This window comes from Hipposideros armiger, unplaced genomic scaffold (genome assembly GCF_001890085.2).
Source record: "Hipposideros armiger isolate ML-2016 unplaced genomic scaffold, ASM189008v1 scaffold_209, whole genome shotgun sequence".
Lineage (NCBI taxonomy): Eukaryota > Metazoa > Chordata > Mammalia > Chiroptera > Hipposideridae > Hipposideros > Hipposideros armiger.
The window spans coordinates 1,030,535-1,056,080 of NW_017731559.1; the positions used below are offsets into that span (position 1 = coordinate 1,030,535).

The 25,546-nt window shown below is 38.1% G+C and overlaps 1 protein-coding gene and 1 long non-coding RNA gene across 3 annotated transcripts in view; one reads left to right on the plus strand and one right to left on the minus strand.

The window, feature by feature from the left end:
- Window positions 1-25,546, plus strand: part of GREB1L (GREB1 like retinoic acid receptor coactivator) — a 243,503-nt gene that overhangs the window by 172,336 nt on the left and 45,621 nt on the right. For both annotated transcript variants that reach the window (XM_019653872.1, XM_019653873.1), the window contains exons 11-16: window positions 57-194; window positions 1,844-2,029; window positions 6,022-6,348; window positions 7,407-7,535; window positions 8,086-8,220; window positions 12,034-12,231. In XM_019653872.1, coding sequence (XP_019509417.1) covers window positions 57-194; window positions 1,844-2,029; window positions 6,022-6,348; window positions 7,407-7,535; window positions 8,086-8,220; window positions 12,034-12,231 — 1,113 coding nt within the window. The remainder of the gene's footprint in view (window positions 1-56; window positions 195-1,843; window positions 2,030-6,021; window positions 6,349-7,406; window positions 7,536-8,085; window positions 8,221-12,033; window positions 12,232-25,546) is intronic.
- Window positions 19,914-25,546, minus strand: part of LOC109388843 (uncharacterized) — a 22,215-nt gene continuing 16,582 nt past the window's right edge. The window contains exon 4 of the long non-coding RNA XR_002125265.1: window positions 19,914-19,948. This is a non-coding gene — a long non-coding RNA (uncharacterized LOC109388843). The remainder of the gene's footprint in view (window positions 19,949-25,546) is intronic.

The window sequence follows — 25,546 nt, forward strand, 5'->3', positions numbered from 1 at the left end:
TGTATAGCCTTCAGCTTTTATGTCTAATCCTTCTTGTCAAACAACTTTTTTTCCAGAGTCCCTTTTATCTGCTCCAGTTCCACAAACCCCATTAACTGGAATTTTACAACCTCGACCCATTCCTGCAGGGGAAACTGTAATTGTCCCTGAAAACCTGCTGAGTAACTCAGGAATTAGACCAGTAATTCTGATAGGTAAGGCAAAAGAATCCCAAGTTGTGTCAGCTGGAATCTAGGAGTGTTTCTCCATCACATTGTTTGTGTATTTGCTTATGTGTTCATGAATATATTCATTTGTCCATCTGTTGATTCTTTCAGCTTTTATTGGTAAGCTTCTTTATGCTATTATTAAACATGTGACTAGAAGTTGGGAATAAGGCAAAGTCTTTTGGCCCACAAGGAACACTGTTTAGTGAGGGAGTCTGTCATGTAAATAAAAATTACAACACTCTGTGATAATTGAGCTGGTAGAGGTTCACAACCAAGAACTACAAGAGCTCAGGGGAGAGAGAGCTTAACTCTGCTCAAAGGATCTGAGAAGACCCTTCTCAGAGGTGATATTTCAGCTGGGTCCTGAAGAGTGGGCAAGAATGGACAAGATAGGGGAGAGGGAACATTTAAATCAAAGAGAGCCAAACTACAGAGTAAAGAAACAAGCTGAGCCAGCTAGCAGGCCCCACTCAGGATAACCAAGAGGCCCCAGACTTGCAGATCTGAATGAAGCGCGGGGAAGCATCTGTGAATCAGTATCTTTAAGGAGTCTGAGTGTTTCCAAGCTAACTATAAGTGGAGGTATAGAAATTTAGGGGTCCCTAGATTCCAGAACTAACTTTCATCCTCATTCAAGAGTCCCCTCATTTGGGGTCTAGCCTAGACCAGAAGGAGACTGCCTGCTTTACCTTTGGGACTTAACAGAGAGGGTGTTTAAGCTCCGCTAGGTCTTTAGGGTATTACCTACTTCTTGCAGTTGGCTTGAGCCTACTGGCATGGATGTTTTTGTTTCAAGCTCAGTCCTTTATCAGGCTTTCCTATCCACTGATACTGGACCTGTAGACACTGGGGGTATCCCTGTTGTTTAAATTCCATATGTCAGGAAGTTCTTATTGAACATTTGAGTTGCATGCACAGTGCAACTAAGCCTCGGAAATACACATAGAAAATGGGGACACTTTGCTGTCTGCTTTTTAGAAAGACAGAGGAACTGTCCTTTCCACCAGGCCACTAAAACAGGATATAGTTTCAACATATTTTTGTCCCATCACCTTCTAAGATAATTTGAGTCTGTTTACTGACACTAGGAAGAGAACATAACAAAAAAAAGATAGCAAAAGTAGTAGAACCTCTGAGTCCCTGCTACTGGTGGAATATTGCTTTAGATCAATGAGTTTAGCTTAAAAAATTTTTAAACAAACCTCAGGAAGTGATATATGTTATTATAGTTTGTTTCTTTTCTGACTTGTTATCTGAAAAGAAACTTGATCAAGAATTTTATTAGAAAATATTTTATTATTGCAGTTTTACAAAGGATACAGAGATGTTTTGCAAATTCATCAATTCCTTATGGCAGACATACTCGTATAATATTAACATGTCCTTTCTGTGGAAAACAGAGATAATATAATTTTACAGTATTTTGCTTCTTGTTTATCTGAATTAATATAAGGGTAAAATTTGGAGCATCTGAGTGAATTCCCTGAGATTGGTATACTTGAGTGATTTGTTTGGTAGCCATCTCAGAGAGCAGGGAACTTTGTTAAGTATCTTTGATCCTAACTGAGCAAGCGTACCTGATTGGACACCAAAATGAAATGTTGAACTTTACTGACCTGCTTCTATTGGGGCAGGCTATGGCACTTTACCCTATTTCTATGGAAATGTTGGTGACATTGTTGTGAGTCCTCTGCTGGTGAATTGCTACAAGATTCCACAATTGGAAAACAAAGATTTGGAACAGTTAGGGTTGACTGGCAGCCAACTTCTGACTGTGGAAAACATGATTCTTCTGACGATACAGTATCTTGTGCGGCTGGGTAAGCTATTTTCAATAATCATTTGATGGTGACAATTTTTATTCTTTTTTGTAACATACTGTTTTTCTTTTTTTCCCTACTTTCTCACACTCATCCACCTGTCTCTTACTTTCCACTTCTACCATTCTTTTCCTTCAACCCTATTCCCTATGACGCTTGCTTTTCTCTCCTTTATTTCTTTCCTAGTGCTTTTCTTGCCTTTCCACCACTTGCCTTTTTCCTCCCTCCCACACACACTCCGTTTTCTCTCAGAGCCCTTGCTCCCTGGCTTTGCTTCCTTTGGGCCCTACAAGAGATAAATTGCTCCACCTAGTGTCCAGTCTCATAATGGTCCTGAGGTCTCCGAAGTATTTGATGACAGAATCTCAAAGGGCTCTGCCATGGTCACCTCTCCTTGGGAAGCCTGGCCAAGCCATCTCTCTGAAAGTGCAAGTACCATCTGGAATGCAAATGTAGCCATTACCTTAGAGAATTATTTTTCAGTTAGCCTTCTTATCTTGTTTATCCACTGTCCATACACCCATTTTTTTCTTCTCCAGCCACACCACTTTGATGTAGTCCCATATCGCTTTCCTTCACTGGAATACTAAGTGGACCTCCTTGGAAGGCTCTCTAGGCTTTAGGGTAAGAAGGGTACATAGGTCATGAACCCTTCACTTCCTCTATTTGATATATCCTCTGAGCCCCACAGTGGGTGTATGCAAGTGCCTTGACAATACTGTAGTGATTCAGCAGTATTTACATTGCAATGTCCTTTATTTAGCAAACTGCAGTAGGCCATCTAATATGCAACCTAATTATACACTCACTCTAAAATTTCCAGCCACGGTCTACTTACAAAGATGTTGAAGATGTCAAATTACACGTAAAAATTGTATCTGCACTTTTGCGAATTTTTATAATATTTGAAAATATTTTGGTGTTGAATAATAAAAACACCAGGCTCAACAATGTTAAATAAAAAATTTTTTAAAAGCTTCACCAGGCTAGATTCAGTGTTTGGAGCATCAGCTAGCAGCCATGGATGTAACTCTTGGTGCCCAGAGAGCCTGAACGCCTGCTCTGACATGGGCTTTTGAAACTTGCAAGACTTCAGATATCTCATGAGCCACTTTCATGATAAACCTAGGACTTGCTAATCACTCTTATAAGTGGGTAATAAAATTATAAAAACCACCTGTGTCTGCAGCTCATTTGATGTCATAATTTTAATTTCTATGTACTGACTTTCGACTGTGTTCCAAGATCTAAAACAAGATTTAGATGTATCCAGAATCAGTAAAACAAAAACATATAGAATAATGCTATTATAGCAAACCAAGCCAATCAGTATAGCATTTTTTTCAGTCTTAACAATTAAAAAAAATCAAAGTCCAAGTTAATCAAGGTGAACTAAATGATCAAAACAAATATTTTCCCTTAAATTACTAAAAGTTCTTATCTTAAAAAAATAGAAAAAAAATCTTTCAATTAAATAAAACTTTTTTCTCCCCTGCAGGATCAAGTACTTTCCAGAGTTTTACTTGGAACAAATTAATCATGTCTCTTAATGTGCAATGTGAATAGCTACTTCTTTTTTTTTAATCTAAGTTTTGTACGTTGGGACATTTCTTCTCCTCAATAACTAATTCTTCTGGAGTCCTAGAAAAATTTTTTTCTTTTTTGCCTTCAGAGGCTTTGAGGAAGGGAGCAAGAATATTTTCACATATGCTATAGGTTATAAAAATTTTAAAAAGTAAATCCAAACTTCTAAAAGGACAGGTCTAATGCTTTAATGATGAGGTAACAGAAGAAAAGCAAGGTTCTTCAGAAGTAACAAGGCTTTCCACTACAATCATTTAAAAAAAAAAAAGTCTGTTATTTCACAATCTGAAAGTCTTTTGAAGTAGATAATGAAATCAGCAAATCCAGAGATTCTTGGATGGCTTTGAGTCTGTTGGAACCTTGTCTTTTCCTATTAAGTTCTATCTGAAAAGCCATCAAAACTGATGCCTGAGCTAAGCTGAATTACTTGAAGGAACAAAATTACTATTATCAAGTTTGTGAAAAATAGAGAAAAGGCTCCTGTAGTTTAGCTGTAAAGGCTTAGGATGAAGAAATGATGGGAGGTGATTGGAAGCACAGCGTTTTACTCTAAGAACTCTCTTACCTCATTTAAACTTTGATACATTTTTTCCCATTTCTCAATTCCTAAAAGTAATTCAGTCAGAACTCTATAAAAGGGAGTTTTAAGGCAACAGAGAATGCTATGAACATGTTTGATTATTTTATTTTCCCAAAAAGCATTTATATTTGGATTTAATTATGCTGCCTTAGTAGAACTTATTATTTAATCATGGTTTGGAATGGGTCTTATGGACACACCTATTAACCAGGCCTGAGTCTTCAGGTTGTCTATGAGAGGCAGTAGGGAAATTGGAGACAACCAGAGCCACATGCTTTGGAGCTGTCACTTGTTCTGATGGAAGAAAGCTTTACATAGACGACAACTGTTCCTTTGTTGCATACAGTCAGTATGAATCTGTCTACTTTGAGCTCACTACCAGGTGCATACCTAGTGACCACTAACTATGATGCTAATTGGATAAAGCTAAATGAAAATCAGATTCCTGGGTAGCTCCCAGGTAATAAGATGGCATCCACTTCCTCCTAGCAAGTGTTTGGGGAGGACATAAGAAACATAAACACAATGTCAGCATTGCAATTTTCTGGCCATCTTTCCATGTATAAAAGAGAAAAATCTGTGTTAGGATTTCACTCTCCTGCCTCCCTCTGGCCTCCAACCAACCCTGGAGAAACTGCTTTCTCCAATTAAAATGGTTTATATTTTATAAATATATAATATTTTATTTCATTTTTCTTATCCTAAAAACCATTACTAAACCTGCATTTTCTTACTTTCCCAGAGAGGCTGGGTAGAGGCCAGGGAGGCCACTTAAACCCCTGTTAGCGGAAGGACAGATTTCTGACTCACTCAAGGTGCTTCCTTCCCATACAGAAGTTCAGCCCCTGACCCCTGTACTCTTTCACAAGGCGCTTTTAACCCCAAGTTCTGAGGCTATTGCTTGATCTCAGATCACAGACCCTGAGGAGTCTGTATCTGTGGGAGCCTGAGTTTCAAATCTTGGGTCCGCACAGCAAAGGAAATGACTCTGAACAGAGGAAGTGAACACAGTGTCTCTGGTTTCAATTTAAACTAAATGTAGGAATTCATTTCTGTCACTTGGATGCCAAACATTGATTTGCTTATTTTGTACTAAAGACTGGTTGAGTTTCTAAAGAGAATAAGGGAAGCAAAATTTCCCTAATTCCAGGGGTCACAGGGCACCCATAGAAGCTTAGCCATGACCACGGCTAGGGGAGAGGGCTACGTGCCATATTTAACAATCCAGAATGCTGGGGAGTAAATAGACAATGAGACCATGCTCTATCTGGGGAACGTATGAGGCTGCCTAAATATAAATTGGGAGTGAAAAATAATTAAATTTAATTTTCCTGTGGATAGCATTCTCCAAATTAAGTGTAGAGGCCGTACATGAAAATAGTTTACATAGTAACTATGAGTAAAATGAGACATGAATGAAACCTAAAGTTGACTGTACACCAGTAAGTTATTCCTTCATTAGTCATTAACCATTTCCATAACGCCAAGTTTAATAGGTCAGACAATATGCCCCTTTCAAGGACCATCTCCCAAGGCATACAGTAGAATTAATACTATCTCTGAGTACATCCTCTTTTAAAGATATCAAGATTGAATAAAGGAGAACAGAAGCCTGCAATAAAAAAATATATTGAGGCAGAGAGAGAAGAAAGAAGGTAATTTCACAACGGAAAGTGGTTAGTAGGGGCTGTATACTTGTGGTCACTACAGAAAAAGTTTATTTGCCAGTTATAGTATGGTGGGCTTGGAAGGACTGCACACTGATGTGTGTCTCTATTTTCTACCCGTGATATTTTTAAAATTCTAGCTGTAATTCTCTTCAATTTAGGTCCTGATCAGATACCTCTCAGGGAAGAATTTGAGCAAATTATGCTGAAAGCTATACAGGAATTTACTCTGAGGGAGAGAGCCCTGCAGATGGGTCCTCTGTGCACACCTGTGTCACCAGGACAACTCCCCTGGCTTGCTAGATTAATTGCCAGCGTATCTCAAGACTTGGTTCATGTGATTGTGACCCAAAACTCTTTGGCGGAGGGCATTTCAGAGACATTGAGGACTCTCAGTGAAATGAGACACTATCAAAGGCTACCAGATTATGTTGTGGCAATTTGTGCATCGAAAATCAGAGGAAATGAATTTTGTGTAGTAGTATTAGGTGAGTAATGTTTCTTGTTTTGGGGGGCTTTTTAAAATCCATTCATTCAGTCATCTGTCCATTTGAAAAATATTTATTGGGTGTTTCAGGCATCCATGCAGTTAATCTCTGGTTAAGTGCTCCCACTTGGGTTCTTCCTCCTAATTTTAACTTTTCCTTTCCTTCTCAGATCAGATTTTTGTAGCTCTTAGTTTGGCTGTTGTCCCTGTCAGCTGGTTGTGGAAGCATTATTTCAAAGCATGCCCTAGTAACAGATACTCTTGTCTCATGTAACTTCTGTCCTTAAAAGATTTTGGAAATGTTACCACTCTAGCATGTGATAAAGCCATCGCCACAGGTGGCCTAAGCCAGTTAATCAAATTTGCCAGGAACTTAGCTCATGTATTCACCTCCTCACTGAAGAGGATATTTATGTTATCATATTGACTCTAAAGAAAAGGTTCAGAAAATTGGCACATTACACAATGTATTTTTGTTTCTTGTGCTGATTTTCTATCAGGCACTATCCTGAGGAGCCATTTGGACTAAATGTTGCTTTTCTTCTCCAGTAAATGGCTCTCACTTCTTCCTACCAAAGAGGCAAATCCCCTTACTTTGGCAAAACCTACCTGCCCATGTCTTTATGATATATGTCTCTTTCAGAAAGCTTCATCAAAAAGTGTAATATATTACGTTTTTCGTTTTCATGTATAAAATCAACTTAGCAATGTAAGTTTATATTTTTAAGACAGATGTTCATCATAACCATGCAAACACAATTTTAAAAGTTTTTCACATTCTCCCCTAGTATTTAAACACAGGTATGGTACAGTTTCACAGTTACAAACATAAGGTATGTCATTTTCCCCCTTGATCACCTAACGTATTATAAACATCTTCTGTTTAAAGTTGTCATTTCAAATGCTGGGTAATTTTCCATCTTTCGGTATGCCATCATTTTCTTCGCTGAGTCCCTGTAGTTACACACTTTAGCTGTTTCCAGTGTTTGCTATTATAAATCAAGTCACGACAAACGTTTTCTTCACCGGCTCATCGTACTCTGTCCCTCTGTTCTGCAGGTCAGCATCAGTCCAGAGCGCTGGCAGAGAGCATGCTCACCACAAGTGAGTTTTTGAAAGAGATAAGTTATGAGCTCATCACAGGAAAGGTCAGTTTCCTGGCATCGCATTTCAAAACCACATCATTAGGTGAGTGATTGTAGGATTCAGCAACACTGCCAGCCCTGGCAGTGTCAGTTTCTGACTTAAATCTTAGCCTGTCAAGGAGAGAAGTGTGGAGCTTACGCTTGCCCACTGACCTCCCTTCATTTGGAATGGTTTAGCCTAAGTATGTTGGGAGTGACCCGGCAAGGAGGTCCAGAGACAGAAGGCACAGGGGCACTAGAATGGGAGGCCTCAGCTCAGCCACTACTTTGCTGTCTGACCTTGGGCAAGAATCTCTCCCCACAGATCTCAGTTTTTTAATATGTCAAATGGAGATACAATGATCCCATCCTGCCTGCTTTTAGTATCATGGAGGTCAAGAGAGATACAGCATGTGAAAGTGTATAAACTGTAAGCTTGATATAAATGAAGGTAGCTCTGACTGTAGGGATGACAGAGTGTAAACTCGGACATGAAAAGCTGACTCGTTGACAAATCTTGATGAGAGAGAGTCCAGCTTAATGGCCCAACTTGGAGACTGATGCAAACATATAATCCCTCATAATCTCCTTATCTCCTCTTTATTTTGTAACAGGTGATGACCTGGACAAGCTGCTAGAAAAAATGCAACAAAGAAGAGGAGATAGTGTGGTTACCCCTTTCAACGGAGACCTTAGTGAATATGTGTCACCTCAGGAGGCTGCTGCTATGATTCCCACACAAAACCTAGGTAATGTTACCTCAGACCAAAAGCAGGCAGTCAGCCCTCAGGACAGACATTATAAAGGCCAAATCATTCTGAGGATTTTGATGTCTTGGCTTCAAGTCGCAGACTATGACAGGCTTCTCCTTATTTTCTATACCAGGGGTCGGCAAACTTTTGAGACGGAAGAGCCAATCCTGTCCCTCACAATAATTTAAAAATTATTTGAGAGCCATCAAACAAATGAAATCACCATTATGTGAATAATATCCTTTAAAATTTTTATAAATGAAACTATGATAGTTTTATTTTCATTTTCAATTTTACTTCAGAGCCCCATGTATGTACCCAAAGAGCTGCATGTGGCTTGTGAGCTGCAGTTTGCCAACCCCTGCTCTATATGATAAATCTGGCTCAAATTCAAAATCCCTTTCCATGTGGCTTGGAACAAACACCTTGTTCTTAGTAAATACCTCCTAGAATTAAAATCAAAGTCAAAGACTTTATTTTCAGCAGCCTCTTTTTTTCTTCATAAGATTCCTGGGTCCTGGGTGTACTTTCCTTAGCTCCACCAGCTGTGCCCAGAGAGCAGTCAGTGCTGGCTGAGGGCTTCAAAGAACTGATTGAAGGAGTCTAGACTGCAATCTGTACAGGACTCCTGACTCTCCTCTGTCTTCATGTACTCTCTAACGTGTAAACCACATACAATCAGGAATAGTGAGACCTTCCTGGCAGAGCAGCGACAGCAAAACATCATCTGCCCTAAAACAAGCTTCCTGGACAAAAAGAGGGACCAGTGGGACCTGGGGTGAGGAGTTCAATCATTAGATTGGATTCCTATGGATGCAAACTCCTTCCCCAATTCCCTGTTTGACAGGGACAACATAGGAAAGGATGGAAAAAAGAACAGGAGAAAGGATAGGAACAAAACAGATCCATATAAGCTGCTGCTGATAGGCTTGCTGGCCTCCGCTTGATAGGAATGCATCATTTATACATTAGGATTGCCTCTGCAATTAAAATAGCCTGGGTTGGCATTAGTTCAGCCATAAAAAACAAATATAAATACAGGCAATATTTTTTTGACTTCTAGATATTGTTTGGTAATAAAGTGATCATTCAGATGATCTAAAATGTACTTATACTGCTTTGAATTCTAACAAAGTTAGAATTTACAAGTGCTCAGGGGACTTACAGATTCCCATGTGCATATTCTTGAGTCCCTGTTTAAGAAACATTGCTTGAAGATAGTTTTAGTTTTCCTCAAACTTGAAACTTTGCTAAATCTACAGTTATGTCATTTATCCATGTTAATCCCCACCCATCTAACCTATGAAATGAAAGCAATAACGTGTTGCCTAATGATTAGAAAGACAGATTTATTTTGTTTATTAAACTTTGTGCGTCAGAAACTTTGGGGCTACTATTGGGTGGTCGGAAAAGTCATGACACATGTTGTAACAGATGGCACTAGTTCATTTTTGGAAGTACTCGAGTCATTCGCATCTATGTTATTGCTATGTCATTTGACAGCTGACAGTTCTAGCTTCATTCTAAAAAAAAATTGAACAATTTGGTTGAGTTTTGGAGATTTTACAACAAGTTGAAGATCTGGACGACCAAACTGTTTATTTTTGCCATATTTTACTGTTTTACTTCCATAAAGGGAAGAACACGTGTAAAGCTTGTGAAAAGTTGCATAAAGTTTACAGTTACAATGCTCTACAAGATCATCAGTGCAATGATGGTTCACAAAATTCTGTGCTGGTGATTTTGATCTCAATGACGCTCCTCAGTTAGGGAGGCCCACCGAGGTTGATGATGGTAAAATAAAGGCATTGGTCAAGTCAAACCCACTTTACATGACACAAGAGATTACAGAAACATTGAACATGCATCATTCAAGCATTCATGACCACCTGAAGAAGCTGGGCTACATAAGCAAGCTTGATATTTGGGTTCTACATGAACTCAAAGAAGTTCATTTGATGGCGCGCATAAACATCTGCACTATGCTCATTAAATATGAGGAAAACGATCCTTTTTAGAAGCAACTGATGAGAAGTGGATTGTTTACAACAATGTGGTGTGCAAACAGTCTTGGTCCTGGTCCCGTTTGATTTGCCTCAAACAACATCAAAAGCAGACATTCATCAGAGGAAGGTTATACTCTCAGTGTAGTGGGATTTTAAACGTGTCATGTTTTTTGAGCTCCTACCAAGGAACCAAACAATCAATTCAAATGTGTACTGTCGGCAGTTGGACAGTTTGAACGAATCCATCATGCAGAAATGTCCAGAGCTTGTTAATTGTAAAGGAGTTGTGTTCCATCACAACAATGTGAGACCACACACGTTTCATCACCCATCAAAAATTATTGGACCTTGGATGGGATGTGTGTCACACCCACCATACTCACCTGACCTTGTGCAGTCAGACTTCCACTTGTCTCGCTCTCTTCAAAACTCCTTGCGTGGTGTAACATTCAATTCAGGTGAGGCTGTAAATCAGCACCTTGTTCAGTTTTTCGCAAGTAAAGACAGGTCCTTCTATGAATGAGGAATTATGAAGCTCACTGAAAGATGGCAAAAGGTTATCGAACAAAATGGGCAATATATCATTGATTGATTTTTGTTCTTTATATAACTAAATGACCTTTGAAAAACAGAGACAAAATACATCATGACTTTTCTGACAACCCAATATTAAAAGTTGCAGCTTTGGCCTTTTCTAGTAGGTTCTTTCAGCTGGTAGGAAGACCCACCTGTCTAAGTCTCCGCTCACTGTCATGTTCCAGGTGGCTGGGGCCTTGTAACTACTGTCTTTGCGTTGGCCGTATTACAGTTTGATTTTAGAGAACATTAATTAGCATACGTTAATTGGACTTTTGTGTATGCCAGTCGGAATTACACGTGTTCCTGATGAAAGAAGCCCTTTAAAAAAGTGCTGGATGTTGCTTGCTCAGGCATTTAGCTGACTAAGCCTGTCTCTGTCATTGTGTGAGTGCATGCATGCACGTATAAGAGAGATTGATTGCTTGACTATAGCTCATAAGAAAAAGCTGCTGGTGTGCTTAGAGTATCTGGGCAATGTTTTTCTCATACGTCACCTACTGAGTGGCCAGCTGGCCATGTCATGAGTCAGGTCTCTTCAGATAGCACAGGCGTCAGCACTGGAGTTGGCCACAATCACCTAGACCTGCCAGGTCACAAGCACTGGCAAAGTAAGTGTGAAAAAGGTGAAGGTAGTGTCTCCATGACCTACGTTATACAGTCAGAGGGAGGAGTATTTTAAATCATGTTGCAATGGACTTGCTGGAGAGGAAATGTTTACTGTGGTGCCATCCAGAAAAGCTCAAAGGAACTCAGCATTATTATGGTTAGGGCATCGCCTCCTTCCCTGAACTGGGTCTGGGCTGGGTCACCTGACCTGTGCTGATAGTCCTAAAGAAAACGGAAACGCTTTCCTCCCCTTTCCAGGGATAAGCCCTGGCTCTACCTGCAAGAGTGTGGTCTGTCCCCCCATTTCTGGATGGGGGATGGGTGTTGGGTTAGTGATTTGTGAAATAATCGATTTTAAAATAAAAATTACCACATCCACTCTTGAGCACATCCTTTCAGCCAAGTTTTCAGGGAAAAGAGGCAAATCTATTAAAACTCAATAGAGAGTGAAAATGGAAAGAGGATTCTTGGTGATAGAGCATTACTTTACCATGGTGTGTGTGTGTGTGTGTGTGTGTGTGTGTGTGTGTGTGTGTGTGTGTTTTATGTCTCCCTCTGGAGTCATAGTAGCCATCACAGAAGTGAATTAATCTTGTTCTTATGACTTTTTTTATTTTAGATTTAGATAATGAAACCTTCCAAATTTATCAACCGCAGCTTACAGTTGCCAGAAAACTTTTATCCCAGGTGTGTGCTATAGCAGACAGTGGTAGCCAGAGCCTGGACCTCGGCCACTTCAGCAAAGTGGACTTCATCATCATTGTCCCAAGATCGGAGGTTCTGGTCCAGCAGACTCTTCAACAGATTCGACAATCAGGTAAGCTCGAACTTTCAAAGAGGACCCTACCTACATCCAGCCTTAGATTCCCTCTGCCTCTTCCTTCTGCTTAGGCTAAGCGTTTATATAACACTTCCATCTTTTTTAACAGTAATAAAAATCATAAGAGCACTACAAATGTTACTTTGAATTTATCTGTAAGTTTTCCCTCAAAGTACTCTGGCCTGCCTCCTTTTTGGTCAAGGGTAAATTAATGTATGTGTTTGCCTGATACTGTTAAGTCTGTGGTGTCCTCAGTGGACTAGAAACTAGGCACTCATTTATGAAGAAAAATGTTCTCAAGGCAAGGATAGTCCTTCATGGGATGATGGGCCCTATACCACCTGAACTCCTTCTATGCCTCAGATAGGTCACATTCCCCTAGGTGGGTTCTTATACCACCCCCACCCCCATGTCAACAATGAGAAGTTGGAAGTTTTCCTAATAACTTTAAGAGAATAAGTATGGAGGAAAAATATTATTCCAGAAAATATAAAAAGGTAGAGAGCAAAAATTCCAGAAGTCTGTGGTAAATAATATCCCTTTCAAATATAAAATTTGCTTAGAATTATAAGAAGCAGTAAAAAATTTAGAAAAAACACTTGCCTTTGTAAACTAGATTTGAAAAGGAAATTATAAATGTCAAGTGGCTTCTGAATAACTTAGCTGAGGGAAACACACACACACACACACACACACACACACACACACACACACACATTTTTAGCTGGAGCATGAATCTTTTGCCACAGTAAAAATTTTTATTTTCAATATATTTAAAAACAGGTAGGAAGCAGAGACATTCAGAGGAGCTGAATGTACTTTATATGTTCCATGCCTATCACGGTGCTCCTTAAACTTTAGTGTTCATACAGATCACCTGGGGATCTTAAATGCAGATTCCCCATCAGTGGTTCTGGGTGGACTCCAGCTTCTGCATTTTTAACAAGATCCCAGGAGATGCCAGTGCTGCTGGTCAGAGGACCACACTTTGAGTAGCTCTATAAGAAATCTTTTGTTGCTATTTCCATGTGCCAAATGAGCTGACTGACAATAAATTTTGCCTCTTTAACATCTCTTAGTTGCTGTGACTGACACATGTAAGGTCCATGCTTTCTGGAGGCCCAAGTGCCCTGTTAATGGTGCAGTCTTCTTTTTAGCCTCTAAAATTCTGAATGACAAGTTACAAAATGAACTGTTGACCTGTGACTAAAACCTATTGGATTGGCTTATAGGTAGATTAGCCAGAAAAGATCAAAGCCTTATGTTACAGCCCTCCCAGAAACTAGTGAGTTCTAGGTTCCTGCAGCTACTGGCCATTTCTGCATTTTCATTCTGCCCCTATCCATTGAGGGAAATGGATGGGCTTTCATCACATCAAGTATTAACCAGATGCCTCTTTGCTTATGATTTTCCACCTCCATAACATGGAGGGAGCACCTTCTCTTATAGGTGTTTTAGTTGTACCAGTTGGCACTGTGGCCTTCCTGAGGTTGTGACATGATATCCCAAATTGTGCTTGAGTAAACATAGCATAGCACCTGTTTCAAGTGGTGAAATCATCCATGGTCAGCAGTTGTACTCTCTGCAGAGCCTTTTCCAGAAATAACCTCTTGATGACCTGCACTTTCACTTCTCTTAATAAATGCAAGACCCTAAATAAAACCTTGCATTTTTGACAGACGAAAAAATTATATAGATCCTTCCTGTTCCTTTCTCAATGCCCTCAGATTTTTCTAAAGTGAGTATTTTAAGATTATCACTCCTCAGAATTTGACTAGCTGCAATAAGCTTAGTATCCAGAAAAATCAACTTTATGGACAAATTTGGAAAATTCAAAGCAAAGCATATTTGAAAAATTATTCACATCTGACTTTGTCATACATGCTGAATTTTTTACTGCAAAAACAATCGCTTCTATATATTTAAAAATAACTGTATTCACTTTTATTATAGAAAAATCATATTGGGTTGTCAGAAAAGTTGACGCATTTTTGCAATGAAAAACAGAAAAACTATGTCATGACTTTCCCAACAACCCAATAGTTATGTTATTCTTTATTTTGAAAAATAAAGGAAACAAAGTAGAAACACTTATAATCTCACCTTTCAAGGATAACCACTGTCTAAAACCTAGGTGTTAACAAATGACTTAATACCTAGTGTTCCAAGCTTTCTTCTCTGCCTGTGTCTGTTTTTTCACTTGACATTATAGTTTGCACACTTTTTTATATTAAAAGCTTTTGTAAGCATCATTCGTAATGAATGTATAGTATTCCATATCATAACGCCAAAATTTATTTGCTTTGATATTTAAATACCTTCATATTCTTATGGATCAGCTAAAAAAAGAAAATGACCTCAGTAAATACCTTCATATTCTTGGAACATGTAACAATTGATAAGTAGAACAGGAAGGACCATAAGTGTGTTAAGGTGTAAAGAGAAATTGTCCAGAGAAGAGTAACAGTTAGCAGGAGATTATCCACTAAAACAACTCTTTAAAAAGCACAGCTATGAAAACAGAAAAGGTTCTCAAGAAATCATCTTGGTTTCCTCATACTTGCCATGTAAATCAAGGAGAGTTTCATTTGCCTGAGGTCACAGAGGGCAGTACCTTGGGGACAAGAACTGTTTTTTCATCCCAGTTTGCCTAGTGTCTGATGTGGTGTCTCTTTGGGGCCTGCAAACAGTAGGTGCTCAACTAATGTTTGAATGGAGGGCTAGAGGGAGGAAGAGGAGGGAAAGTCAGAGGGAGAAACAATGTCTAAGTGCTCTGCTTTCTGCTTCCATTTGCCTTTCCCTAAAGGCAGCGTTTCAGCAGCCAGCCTGCCAGGGCACGTACCCGGCAGGGAGAAGCAGCCAGAGCAGAAAGGCCACATCCTTGGCAGCCCTTGTGTGGCTGAAAGAGAAAGGTGAAAATAGAAACCATCACGTTGCTGCAGACCCAGCACTAAGGCAAAGCACTTGATACCTCAGCTACATTCTAATTAAGGAAGGAAGGCAAGGAGAAAAAGAAAACAAAATAAAAGGTTGTGGAAAGAATTTGAGGGTAAAAAAAAAAAAAGAAAAACCGAAATGGGCTAAACATTTGTAATTTTTCCCAAAATGGACTTGTAACTGCTGGAGTGATCAGTAGAAAAGCAGCTTAAGGAATTAGACTATAGGAAATGCTTTTGTTTTAGTGTCATTAAAAAGAAAAATGTTGTTGTAGCATAATTCTTCTAATTCAGAAGACTCCACATTCTATAAATTAGAATACTAGGGTATCAGTGCAATCAAAATATAAGCCACTTTCAATTCAAGGTGAGTGGGATGAAAACAGCAAGTATTAGTTTTTTGGCATATTTTCCTCCTCCCTGCTTTTCAAATGGTGTAGGTGGGAGCCCCCAGGGAATGGGAGCAGATCTGACAGTATACAGTCAAGGAAGTTTTATCATGCTCAGTGGAATGACACAAATGTGACACCTCAACACATGCCTGTTTATGAAAGAACCAGAGAGACATTTTCATCTGCTAGATGCAGATAGATTATTCTATCCCCATGGATGTAAGGACATTTCAAGGCAGTTGTAGAGGTTAGAAGGGGAAGTGAAAAGATGGAGGAAGGCATTTTCACATTCTAAAATATATTTTCTTGGTCTCATAAACCTTATACCTCCCAGTCAGTCACCTAAAATTTAAGCAGAAAAAAGATAGTATTTATTGGGCAGTGACAAAGATGGCAGGGAAGGGGAACCTAGGGAAGAAAGTACTAGGAAACCACTCTGCCCTGAGGTGGAATACGGAAACACCAGAGATTCCTTCATACAAATATAACTGTACAAGTACCTAAAGTTAGCATTTTTAAAGTCAATTTCCAGCTAACTAGTTAGCCGCCCAGTGCCCATCCCTGGTTTATAGAAAGTGTTGGCACCTGGCTTACAGTCTCCTCTACCTCCCAGTCTGCCATCTGTAGGTACTTCCTATCCAGGTGGGTGATCCAGCCAACACTCTAGCTTCTCAGTACCTTAAGCTCCTTATCCTCAAACACCTTCATCTGTGCTCCTCCTCAGTCATATCCAGACCCTGCTGGATCCTGGAATCATTAATTTTTATATCCCCAATGTCAGACCACAGATTCCTTTCTGCATACACTGTGGGGGGAGGGAGGGAGGAAACAGAATCAACCTTTCCAATCGATACCATTATAAATTCCTCTTTGGTTCTTTAGTTGGATCTCTTTCCCATTTTCCACAGTGGCCATTGCAGACTCCGTGTCACTCACTCAAAATTCTGACTTCATCCTTCTCTCTTGACATATGACCCTGCCACAAACTTGTCTCCTCCCCCAACCCCCAGAAGCAGCAAACCAGATAAAAACTTCTTCCTCCCAAATCTAGAAACCTAACTGTATACACATCTATCGTTCTCCCTTCCCTCCTGATCAATGAAAGAGCTGCCCTCCTCTGTTTAAGCCTTATTCTTCCACCTTATTCTAAATGCCACTGCTCCTCCTTGTGGAACTCACACTACAGAGGGTGCCAAGAAAATGTATATGCGTTTTAAGAAAGAAAAAAACTGTATTAAAATTGTAATAATACATACCGATAAAAAAAGATGAATACAAGTCACGTGTATACATATTTTTGGCACCTCCAGTATTATTTCTTCTCTCATTGCTACCTTCAACTTCTTTCTCTCCTGGGGCTCATTTCATTCGTTTAAACCTACCCCACTCTCTCAAAGACAAAGCAAGCCTCTGTTAATACTACCTAACCCTCCAGTTCATCCAACTCTAGTTAACTGCCAGACTTGCTGAGAGATTTGTTAGTTATCTCCATTTCCTCATCTCCCAGCCGTTCCTCAACACCCTGGAAACTGGCCTCCACTCTTCACCCCCACCTTTATCGGACTCTCACCAATGTTACCAGTGACCTTTTCAGCCCTTATCTGAACTTTTGACAACACAGGTGACCTCCATTCCTTCCTTTCAACACTGCAGTTTCTTTAGCTTCCAAAACACACTGTTTCCCAGCCTTTCTTCCTCAGCTCATGCACTGGTGCTCACCTGCACCCTGCAGTTTTCCCACCGTGGCACTCAACACTGTGTTGTGACTGTGTTTTTATTAATGCTCTTTCTCTTCAACTAGAAAGTAAAATATTCAGGGAACATCTCTGTCCTGTCTATGACAGAAGACAATGAATCAATATTCGTTGAACTGAATTTTTTGTAACATTTTGTTGAATTGAATTTTTAGTTAAAAACTATTTTGAAAGGAAAGCATAGAAGTACTATTTAAGATTTGGTAGTCCTCTGGCAAAAACAAATTTAATCATCAAAACCATGTTTCAGAAATCTACTTTGGCCAAGAGTAGAGGCCTTAGATGTACTATATCTATCAGGCCTATCTGTCAGTCACACAGGGCTTTGAAGTTGTATCTGTGTGTTCAAAATGCTGTTCGGGGCAGGTCTCGTGTTGCTCCGCTTCTTGACTCAAACAAACAGCACAGTCGTATACACACACACAGACAGGTCTCACGAATCCCAGATCAAGAACGCTCCCCCATTGAAAGAACAGAAGGGAGCCAGCTGGGCCACTAGAACTAAAAAGGACCACCTGTCCAGTGGGCACTGAGAGTGATTAGCAGGAATTTTAACCAGCTATTTTCATTTCCAGGTTATTTATTTGCTGAAAAGGGATTGCCTGGGTGAATGAATACCCATTATTATCACAACACTTAAAAACTCAGCATGTGTCATATTTTAATACTTTCTTGATTTTCATATCCTTTTAAGCATTAGAATATGTTTGCATACCACACCTTTGGAGAAATTAACTTGATCCACGGAGAAGATGAACAGCTAACACTGAGAGTAGTTTTATTTTTCTTTGGGATATCTTCTTGAGAACAAGAAATAAAAATTAGAAATAAAAAATTTAGAAATAAAATTCTTCATTAAAAAACATCAAGGGCTAAGCATGTACAAGCCAGAATACATTGTTCTCTCCAAATAAACAGGCAGGGTAGCTGGGCATTGCTGAGTACTGGATCACTTTTAATGATACCTGGACATTTTAGATTTTCCTAATCATTGTCAGTTTTACCCAACATCCAGAACAATTAGTTCCTAGTGATGGGGTTCAGACTTTTGACCTTGTGGAAAGGTCTTTGACACTGGTGCTCATGGGTATTGTGGACATGGTGTGTGTGTTCTTGTTTTTATACCCCTTCAAGGCCTTTAGATGGTTGAAAAATTGCTGTTCCTCTTTTAAAGTTTTTAGAGGAATGGCCTCAGAGGACATGATATTTTTCTAATCTCATAAAAGGACTACAGGCTAAGGCTCCAGTTTTCCTGAAGGCCATTTGGATTCTGTAGCCTACAGTAAAGAATAAGAGGGCACAGTGGCTACACTCTACACATTTGGAGTCCTTGGCTGTCCAAGAAGCTTACTCTCCAGGGACCTTTTGAGTTGGTTATTTCTGTGGAAGATGTCCACGACCAGAGCATCACCTCTGGCAACTCCCCAAGGTTCAGATTAATCACCTTTAGGAAACAAAGTGATTCCCAACCACTGCTGGCTTTGTTCTATTGGGTCTTCGGAAAAGTCATGACGCATGTTTGCAACAGATGGCACTAGTTCATTTTTGGAAGTACTAGAGTTATCCGCATCTATGTTATTGCTATGTCATTTGACAGCTGACAGTTCTAGCTTCATTCTAAACAAAAATTGAACAATTTGGTTGAGTTTTGGAGATTTTACAACAAGTTGAAGATGGAAGACCAAACTGTGCATTTTTTGCCATATTTTACTGTTTTACTTCCATAAAGAGAAGAACGCACATCAAGCTTATGAAAAGTTGCATAAAATTTACGGTGACAATGCTCTACAAGAATGTCAGTGTCAACGATGGTTCATGAAATTCTGTGCTGGTGATTTTGATCTCAATGATGCTCCTCGGTCAGGGAGGCCCACCAAGGTTGATGATGACAAAATAAAGGCATTGATCGCATCAAACCCACATTACACAACACAAGAGATTGCAGAAACACTGAACATGCATCATTCAAGCATTCACGACCACCTGAAGAAGCTGGAATACGTAAGCAAGTTTGATAATTGGGTTCCGCATGAACTCAAAGAAGTTCATTTGATGGCACGTATAAACATCTGCACTATGCTCATTAAACGTGAGGAAAACGATCCTTTTTTGAAGCGACTGATGAGAAGTGGATTGTTTACAACAATGTGGTGTGCAAACAGTCTTGGTCCTGGTCCCTACGTGATGATTTGCCTCAAACGACATCGAAATCAGAGGAAGGTTATGCTCTCAGTGTGGTGGGATTTTAAAGGTGTCGTGTTTTTTGAGCTCCTACCAAGGAACCAAACAATCAGTTTAAATGTGTACTGTTATCAATTGGACAGTTTGAACGAATCCATCATCCAGAAACGTCCAGAGCTTGTTAATTGTAAAGGAGTTGTGTTCCATCACAACAACGTGAGACCACACACGTTTCATCACCCATCAAAAATTATTGGACCTTGGATGGGATGTGTGTCACACCCACCATACTCACCTGACCTTGTGCTGTCAGACTTCCACTTGTTTCTCCCTCTTCAAAATTCCTTGAGTGGTATAACGTTCAATTTAGATGAGGCTGTAAATCAGCACCTTGTTCAGTTTTTCGCAAATAAAGACAGGTCCTTCTATGAATGAGGAATTATGAAGCTCACTGAAAGATGGCAAAAGGTTATCGAACAAATTGGGCAATATATCATTGATTGATCTTTGTTCTTTATATAACTAAATGACCTTTGAAAAACATAGACAAAATACATCATGACTTTTCCGAAGACCCAATAGAACTCAATGAGTTGCAAGAAGTCATAAAAAAATAGGAGTTTCTGAGGCCTTCTAAGTTCCCCCTCATATCAAAAGTAAGACTTAGTATTTACATAGACATGACCCTGAATCTCTTGTGCCACCATTACTACCCCAGGTGGACCCTGCTGATGTCCAATTTTTATTGAGTTGGAAAAATGTGACAGATTTGCTCATGGTTTATTAAAATATAAACTTTTATTTAATCATATAGAACTATGATAAATTATCAAAAACACGGAAAATGAACTTTCTCAGAAAAGGCATTTCTCAGCACTTCTGACCATTTTCAGATTATCTGTGCATATTTTTGAAAAACAAAATGAAACATGAAGGCTAAACCAGATACTAATGAAAAAGTTTATCTATTATATATAGGGTGGAAGAAAGAGATAGGGATGGGATGAGTATAATTTTTAATATAGTTTTGACTTTTGATTCTTATAAATGGTTTACATATTCAAAAAATGTGATGGGGAAAAAAGTTAATATTGAATGCAAACAGAAATAAATGAACCTGACTGCATATTAAATTGATAACACAATCACTAAAAGAATTGATTTGAGTATTTTTTTGAACACAGTTTTCTTAATTGTACAATCCTAAGGGCAAAAAGAATTGTAAATAAATCTTGAATTTTAATCATTATGTTGTTGGAAGTGGTGTTGATAACTAAAATTATGTTGTATATATCATAGAATAGAGTAAATGGGTAAATATTTTAATGTTGAATACAAGAGTTCTCACACAAAAGAAGGGAGCTTCAAATATAGAGTAGGGAAAAGTAAGGAATATTCCTTTCAGATTTAAATTGGAGATAAAAGTATGACCTCATAACTTGAAAAAAATTAAATGTTTTCTAGCTCTCTCCACTGAAAAGTCTTAAAAACAGTGACATCTTATTATCAATGTGAACATTTAGTATCTAGATCTTGGCTTATAAATACCATACTTCACTGTCCCTGACTGAAGTGGGAACAGTCAGGAATGTCTTGTGCCAGAGAGTGAGAAAGTATTCAAAGATTGATGGGAACATGTCAAAAGGGCATTAACAGCCTGCTTGAAGGGGATTTTACTGGCCAAATTTGGTAAGTTTGAGTATTAAAAGAAATGATGGCAGAGGATTATAACCTATTGATTTTTTTTTTTAAACCATGTGTTCATAGTAACACTAAAAAAAATAAAAGCGACAGGAGACATGATGGGTGGGGGAGCAAGCCTTCATTTACAAAAGAGTACCGCCTAATAAATGTAGGAAAATTATAGAAATAGAGAACCCCTATTTTGTACTACCATTGTCATTATTGATTCTGGCAAGTATCATCAGTGATACCTGTCATACTAAAACCACTGGGTAAAATGTCATTTGGGAACAAATATTTACAGTCTCAAAATATCATCCCACATATTAAAAATTAAAAAAAGGAAAAGGTCTTTTTACAATGAAGAGATCTGGCAATAGACACAACTATAATCAATAATCAAACTTTGCCATCTGCAGTTGTGGGTCAGGTTGACATTATGAGAAAGGAGAAGTACACAGTGTCATGCATGCGGTATAATTATGAAAAAATGTTTAACCCGAGTCTAATCACAAGGACACTTCCAGGAAAATTCAGATTCTGTGCCATTCAACAAAACAATTAGCCTGCATTTTAAAAAATATCAATGAAAAGACCAAAATTTTTTTAATTATGGAGAATAAAGAAACATGGTAACCAAGTGCAATGCTTAATTCTTGATTAGATCCTAGACCTAAAAATAAAAAATAAAAAACACATCTTTGGGACAATTAGTGAAACTCAAATGTGGGCTGTGTATTAAAGAATACTATAGGGTTGTCAGAAGAGTCATGACGTATTTTTTCTATGTTTTTCGTTGAAAAAATACGTCATGACTTTTCCGACAACCCAGTATATTGATGCAGTTCAATTCATTGAATATAATGATATTGTAGTTGTGTAGGAGAATGCCTTTGCTCTTATGAAATACACACTGAAGTATTTAGGGGTGAATATTATGATATGTTACTTCCAAATTATTCATCAATAATAGCAACCACAACAAAAATAAATAAAAAATAATAAAGAGAAAAAGCAAATGTAGCAAAATATTAACAACTGGTAAAACAAATTGAAGGGTATACAGGTATTTATTGCACTAGTCTTTCAACTTTTCTGTTGTATTCAAAATAGAAAGTGAAGGGGAAATAATTACTGTTCGTTGATGATATATCCATCAGATAGAATTTAACATAGTTATTAATGTCTTCAAATAGTTTCTAGAACATGGATAGATATTTACATTCCCCCTTTTAAGAAATTTTAAATTAAATATTGAATAGATAAAATTTATAAAAAGTGTTAAAAATCTCAACAAAATGAACATTCATGTGCCCACCAAAATAAGGAACACTAAAGGCTCTTTTTCCCTCCCGAATCTTAACATTCCTCTTCTTTCAAAGGAACAATTATCCTGAATTTGTGTTTATTATTTCTTTGTTTTACTTGTAGTTTTGGCATAATGTGTAACTCCTAAACAATATATTTCATATACTTTAAACCTTTTTGTAAGTGGAACCACACTCTTTGCATTCATCTTTTAATTTATTTTTTACACTCAACATTACATCCCTGATACTGTTCCTATAGTTGTGGGTAGCTATAATTCATTCATTTTACTGCTTTTTAGTATTCTACAATATGAATATACCACAAATTTTTAAAAATCATTTTTACTACTGATGGACATTTGGGTTGTTTCTAGTTTTTCACTATTTTAAATAGTGCAGGTACACATATACAAGAGTTTCTCTGGGAGTGGAATTGCTGAGGCAAAGGTTATATGCATTTTCAACTTTGCTAAATAATGCTAAATTTTTTTCTAAGATGGTTTTATTACACTCCCACCAGCAACATATTTGTTTCAGTTGCAGATATTTGATATGGTCATGCTTTTTAAAACAATTTTTATTTTAAAATAATTTTAGATCTACAGAAAATAAATCCATTTATAATAGCATTAACAAGAATAAAATATTTTGAAATATATTTGACAAAAGAAATGTAAAACTCATACTCTGAAAACTGGAAAATACTGTTGAAATAAATTAAAGAAGACCTAAATAAATGCAAAGACATCCTATGTTCATGAATTGGAAGACTTATTAATATTTTTAATATGGCAGTGTTCCCCAAATTGATCTGTAGATTCAGTGCACTATCAAAAGCCCAACTGGCTTCTTTGCAGAAATTGACAAGCTGATCCTAAAATTCATATGGAAATTCAAAGGACCCAGAATACCCAAAACAATATTTAAAAAAGAAGCACAAATTTGGAAGACTCTCACTTCTCCAATGTAAAACTTAGTACAGAGCTACAGTATTCAAGGCAGTGTGGTACTGCCATAATAACAGACAAACAGATCAATGGAATAGAATTGAGAGAGTCCAGAAATAAACATTCCTATGTGTAATCAACTGAGTTTCATCCAGGGTGCCAAGACTATTCAATGGGGAAAGAACAATCTTTTCAACAAATGGTGCTGGGGCAACTGGATATCCACATACAAAAGAATGAAGTTGAATCCCTACCTCACAAGGAAAAAGTAGCTAAACATAGATAGATCAAAGCCCTAAATGTAAGAGCTAAAATTATAAAATTCTTAGAAGAAAATGTAAAATTCATAACTTTGATTAGGCATTGATTTCTCAGATACAACTCCAAAAGTACAAACAATGAAAACTAGACACCATCAAAATTAAAAACATTATGCTTCAAAGGATGCTATCAAGAAAGTGAAAAGAGAACTCACAAGTGAGAGTAATTATTTGCAAATCATATATCTGATAAGGGACTTGTATCTACAATATCTGAAGCCCTATTACCACTCAATCATAAAAAGACAAATAGCCCAATTAAGATAGAGGTAAAGGCTCTGAATAGCCATTTATCCAAAGTAGATACGCAGATGGCCAAAGAGCACATGAAAAGATGTTCAACATCGTTAGTCAGTTGGAGAAATGGAAATCAAAACCACAATGATATACTACTTCACACCCACTAGGATGGCTATAATCAAAAAGACAGATAATAACAAGTGCTGTTGAATATGTGGAGAAATTGGAACCTTATACATTGCTGATGGGAATGTAAATGGCATAGCCACTTTAGAAAATAATCTTGCAGTTCCTCAATGGATAAACATAAAGTTATCATATGATCCAGTAATTCCACTCATAGGTATGAAATGAGAGAGAACTGTAAACATGTCCACACAAAACCCTGCACACAAATGTTCATAACAGCATTATTCATACATAATAGCCAAAAAGTTGCAACAATCCAAATGCCCATCAACTGATAAACAAAATGTGGTATATCCATACAGTGAAATATTATACAGTAATAAAAATAAATGAAATATTGATGCATGCTACAATATGATTGAAACTTGAATTTCAAATGAAAGAAGCTTGTCACACAAGATTGCATATTGTTATGATTCCATTTATACTAAATGTCCAGAATAAATCTACAAAGAAACAAAGTAGATTGGTGATTGCCTAGAGCTGAGGCACTGAGGTGGGGAATTGAGGAGTGATGTTTAAATGGTATGGGTTTCATTTAAAGATCATGAAACTGTTCTATAATTGATTGTGGTGACTGTTGTACAACTGTAAATATACTAAAAGCCATCAAATTGTACATTATAAATGAGTGAGTTGTATGTGAACTATAACTCAATAAAACTATTTAAAAATAGTAGAGTTCATTGCTGGTTTGATTCCCACATGAGCCAGTGACGCTGCACCCGAGCTGAGCTGCCGCTGAGCTGCCAACAGGTGGCAGGATGGCTCAGCTGGTGAGAGCACGTGCTTCTAATGACAAGACTGCCTGTTCAATGGGCTACTAAGACTGAACTCTGCACCTTGAGCTGAGCTGCCACCTAGATGGCTCAGTGGATAGAGCATGCGCTCTTAACAGCAAGGTTGCTGGTTTGACTCCCGCATGAAATAAATAAATAATAAAAAAATAAAAATAGTAGAGTTCATGTATGCTCTTCACCAGCTTCCCTTAAAGTTAACAATTTATATAAAACCACAGTAAATTATCAAACAGGAAATCAATCAATTCTGGAACAATACTGACTGCTAAAGACCTTACCAGTCTTTCTTTTAATGTCGTTTTTTTGGTCCAGGACCCAGTCCATAATCACACATTGCATTCAGTTGTTGTGTCCTCTTATAAGATTTATTCCTAGGTACTTACTATTTTTTATTTTACTATTAATGTCTTTTTTTTAAGATTTTTATTGGGAATTGGGGGATGGGAACAGCCCTGGGGAATTGGGGGGAGGGGAACAGACAAGTTGCTGTCCTTTTTGTTCTTCAGTCTAGTTGTGGAGGACGTTGCTTCACTGGCCCAAGTTGGCACCATCATTGCGCT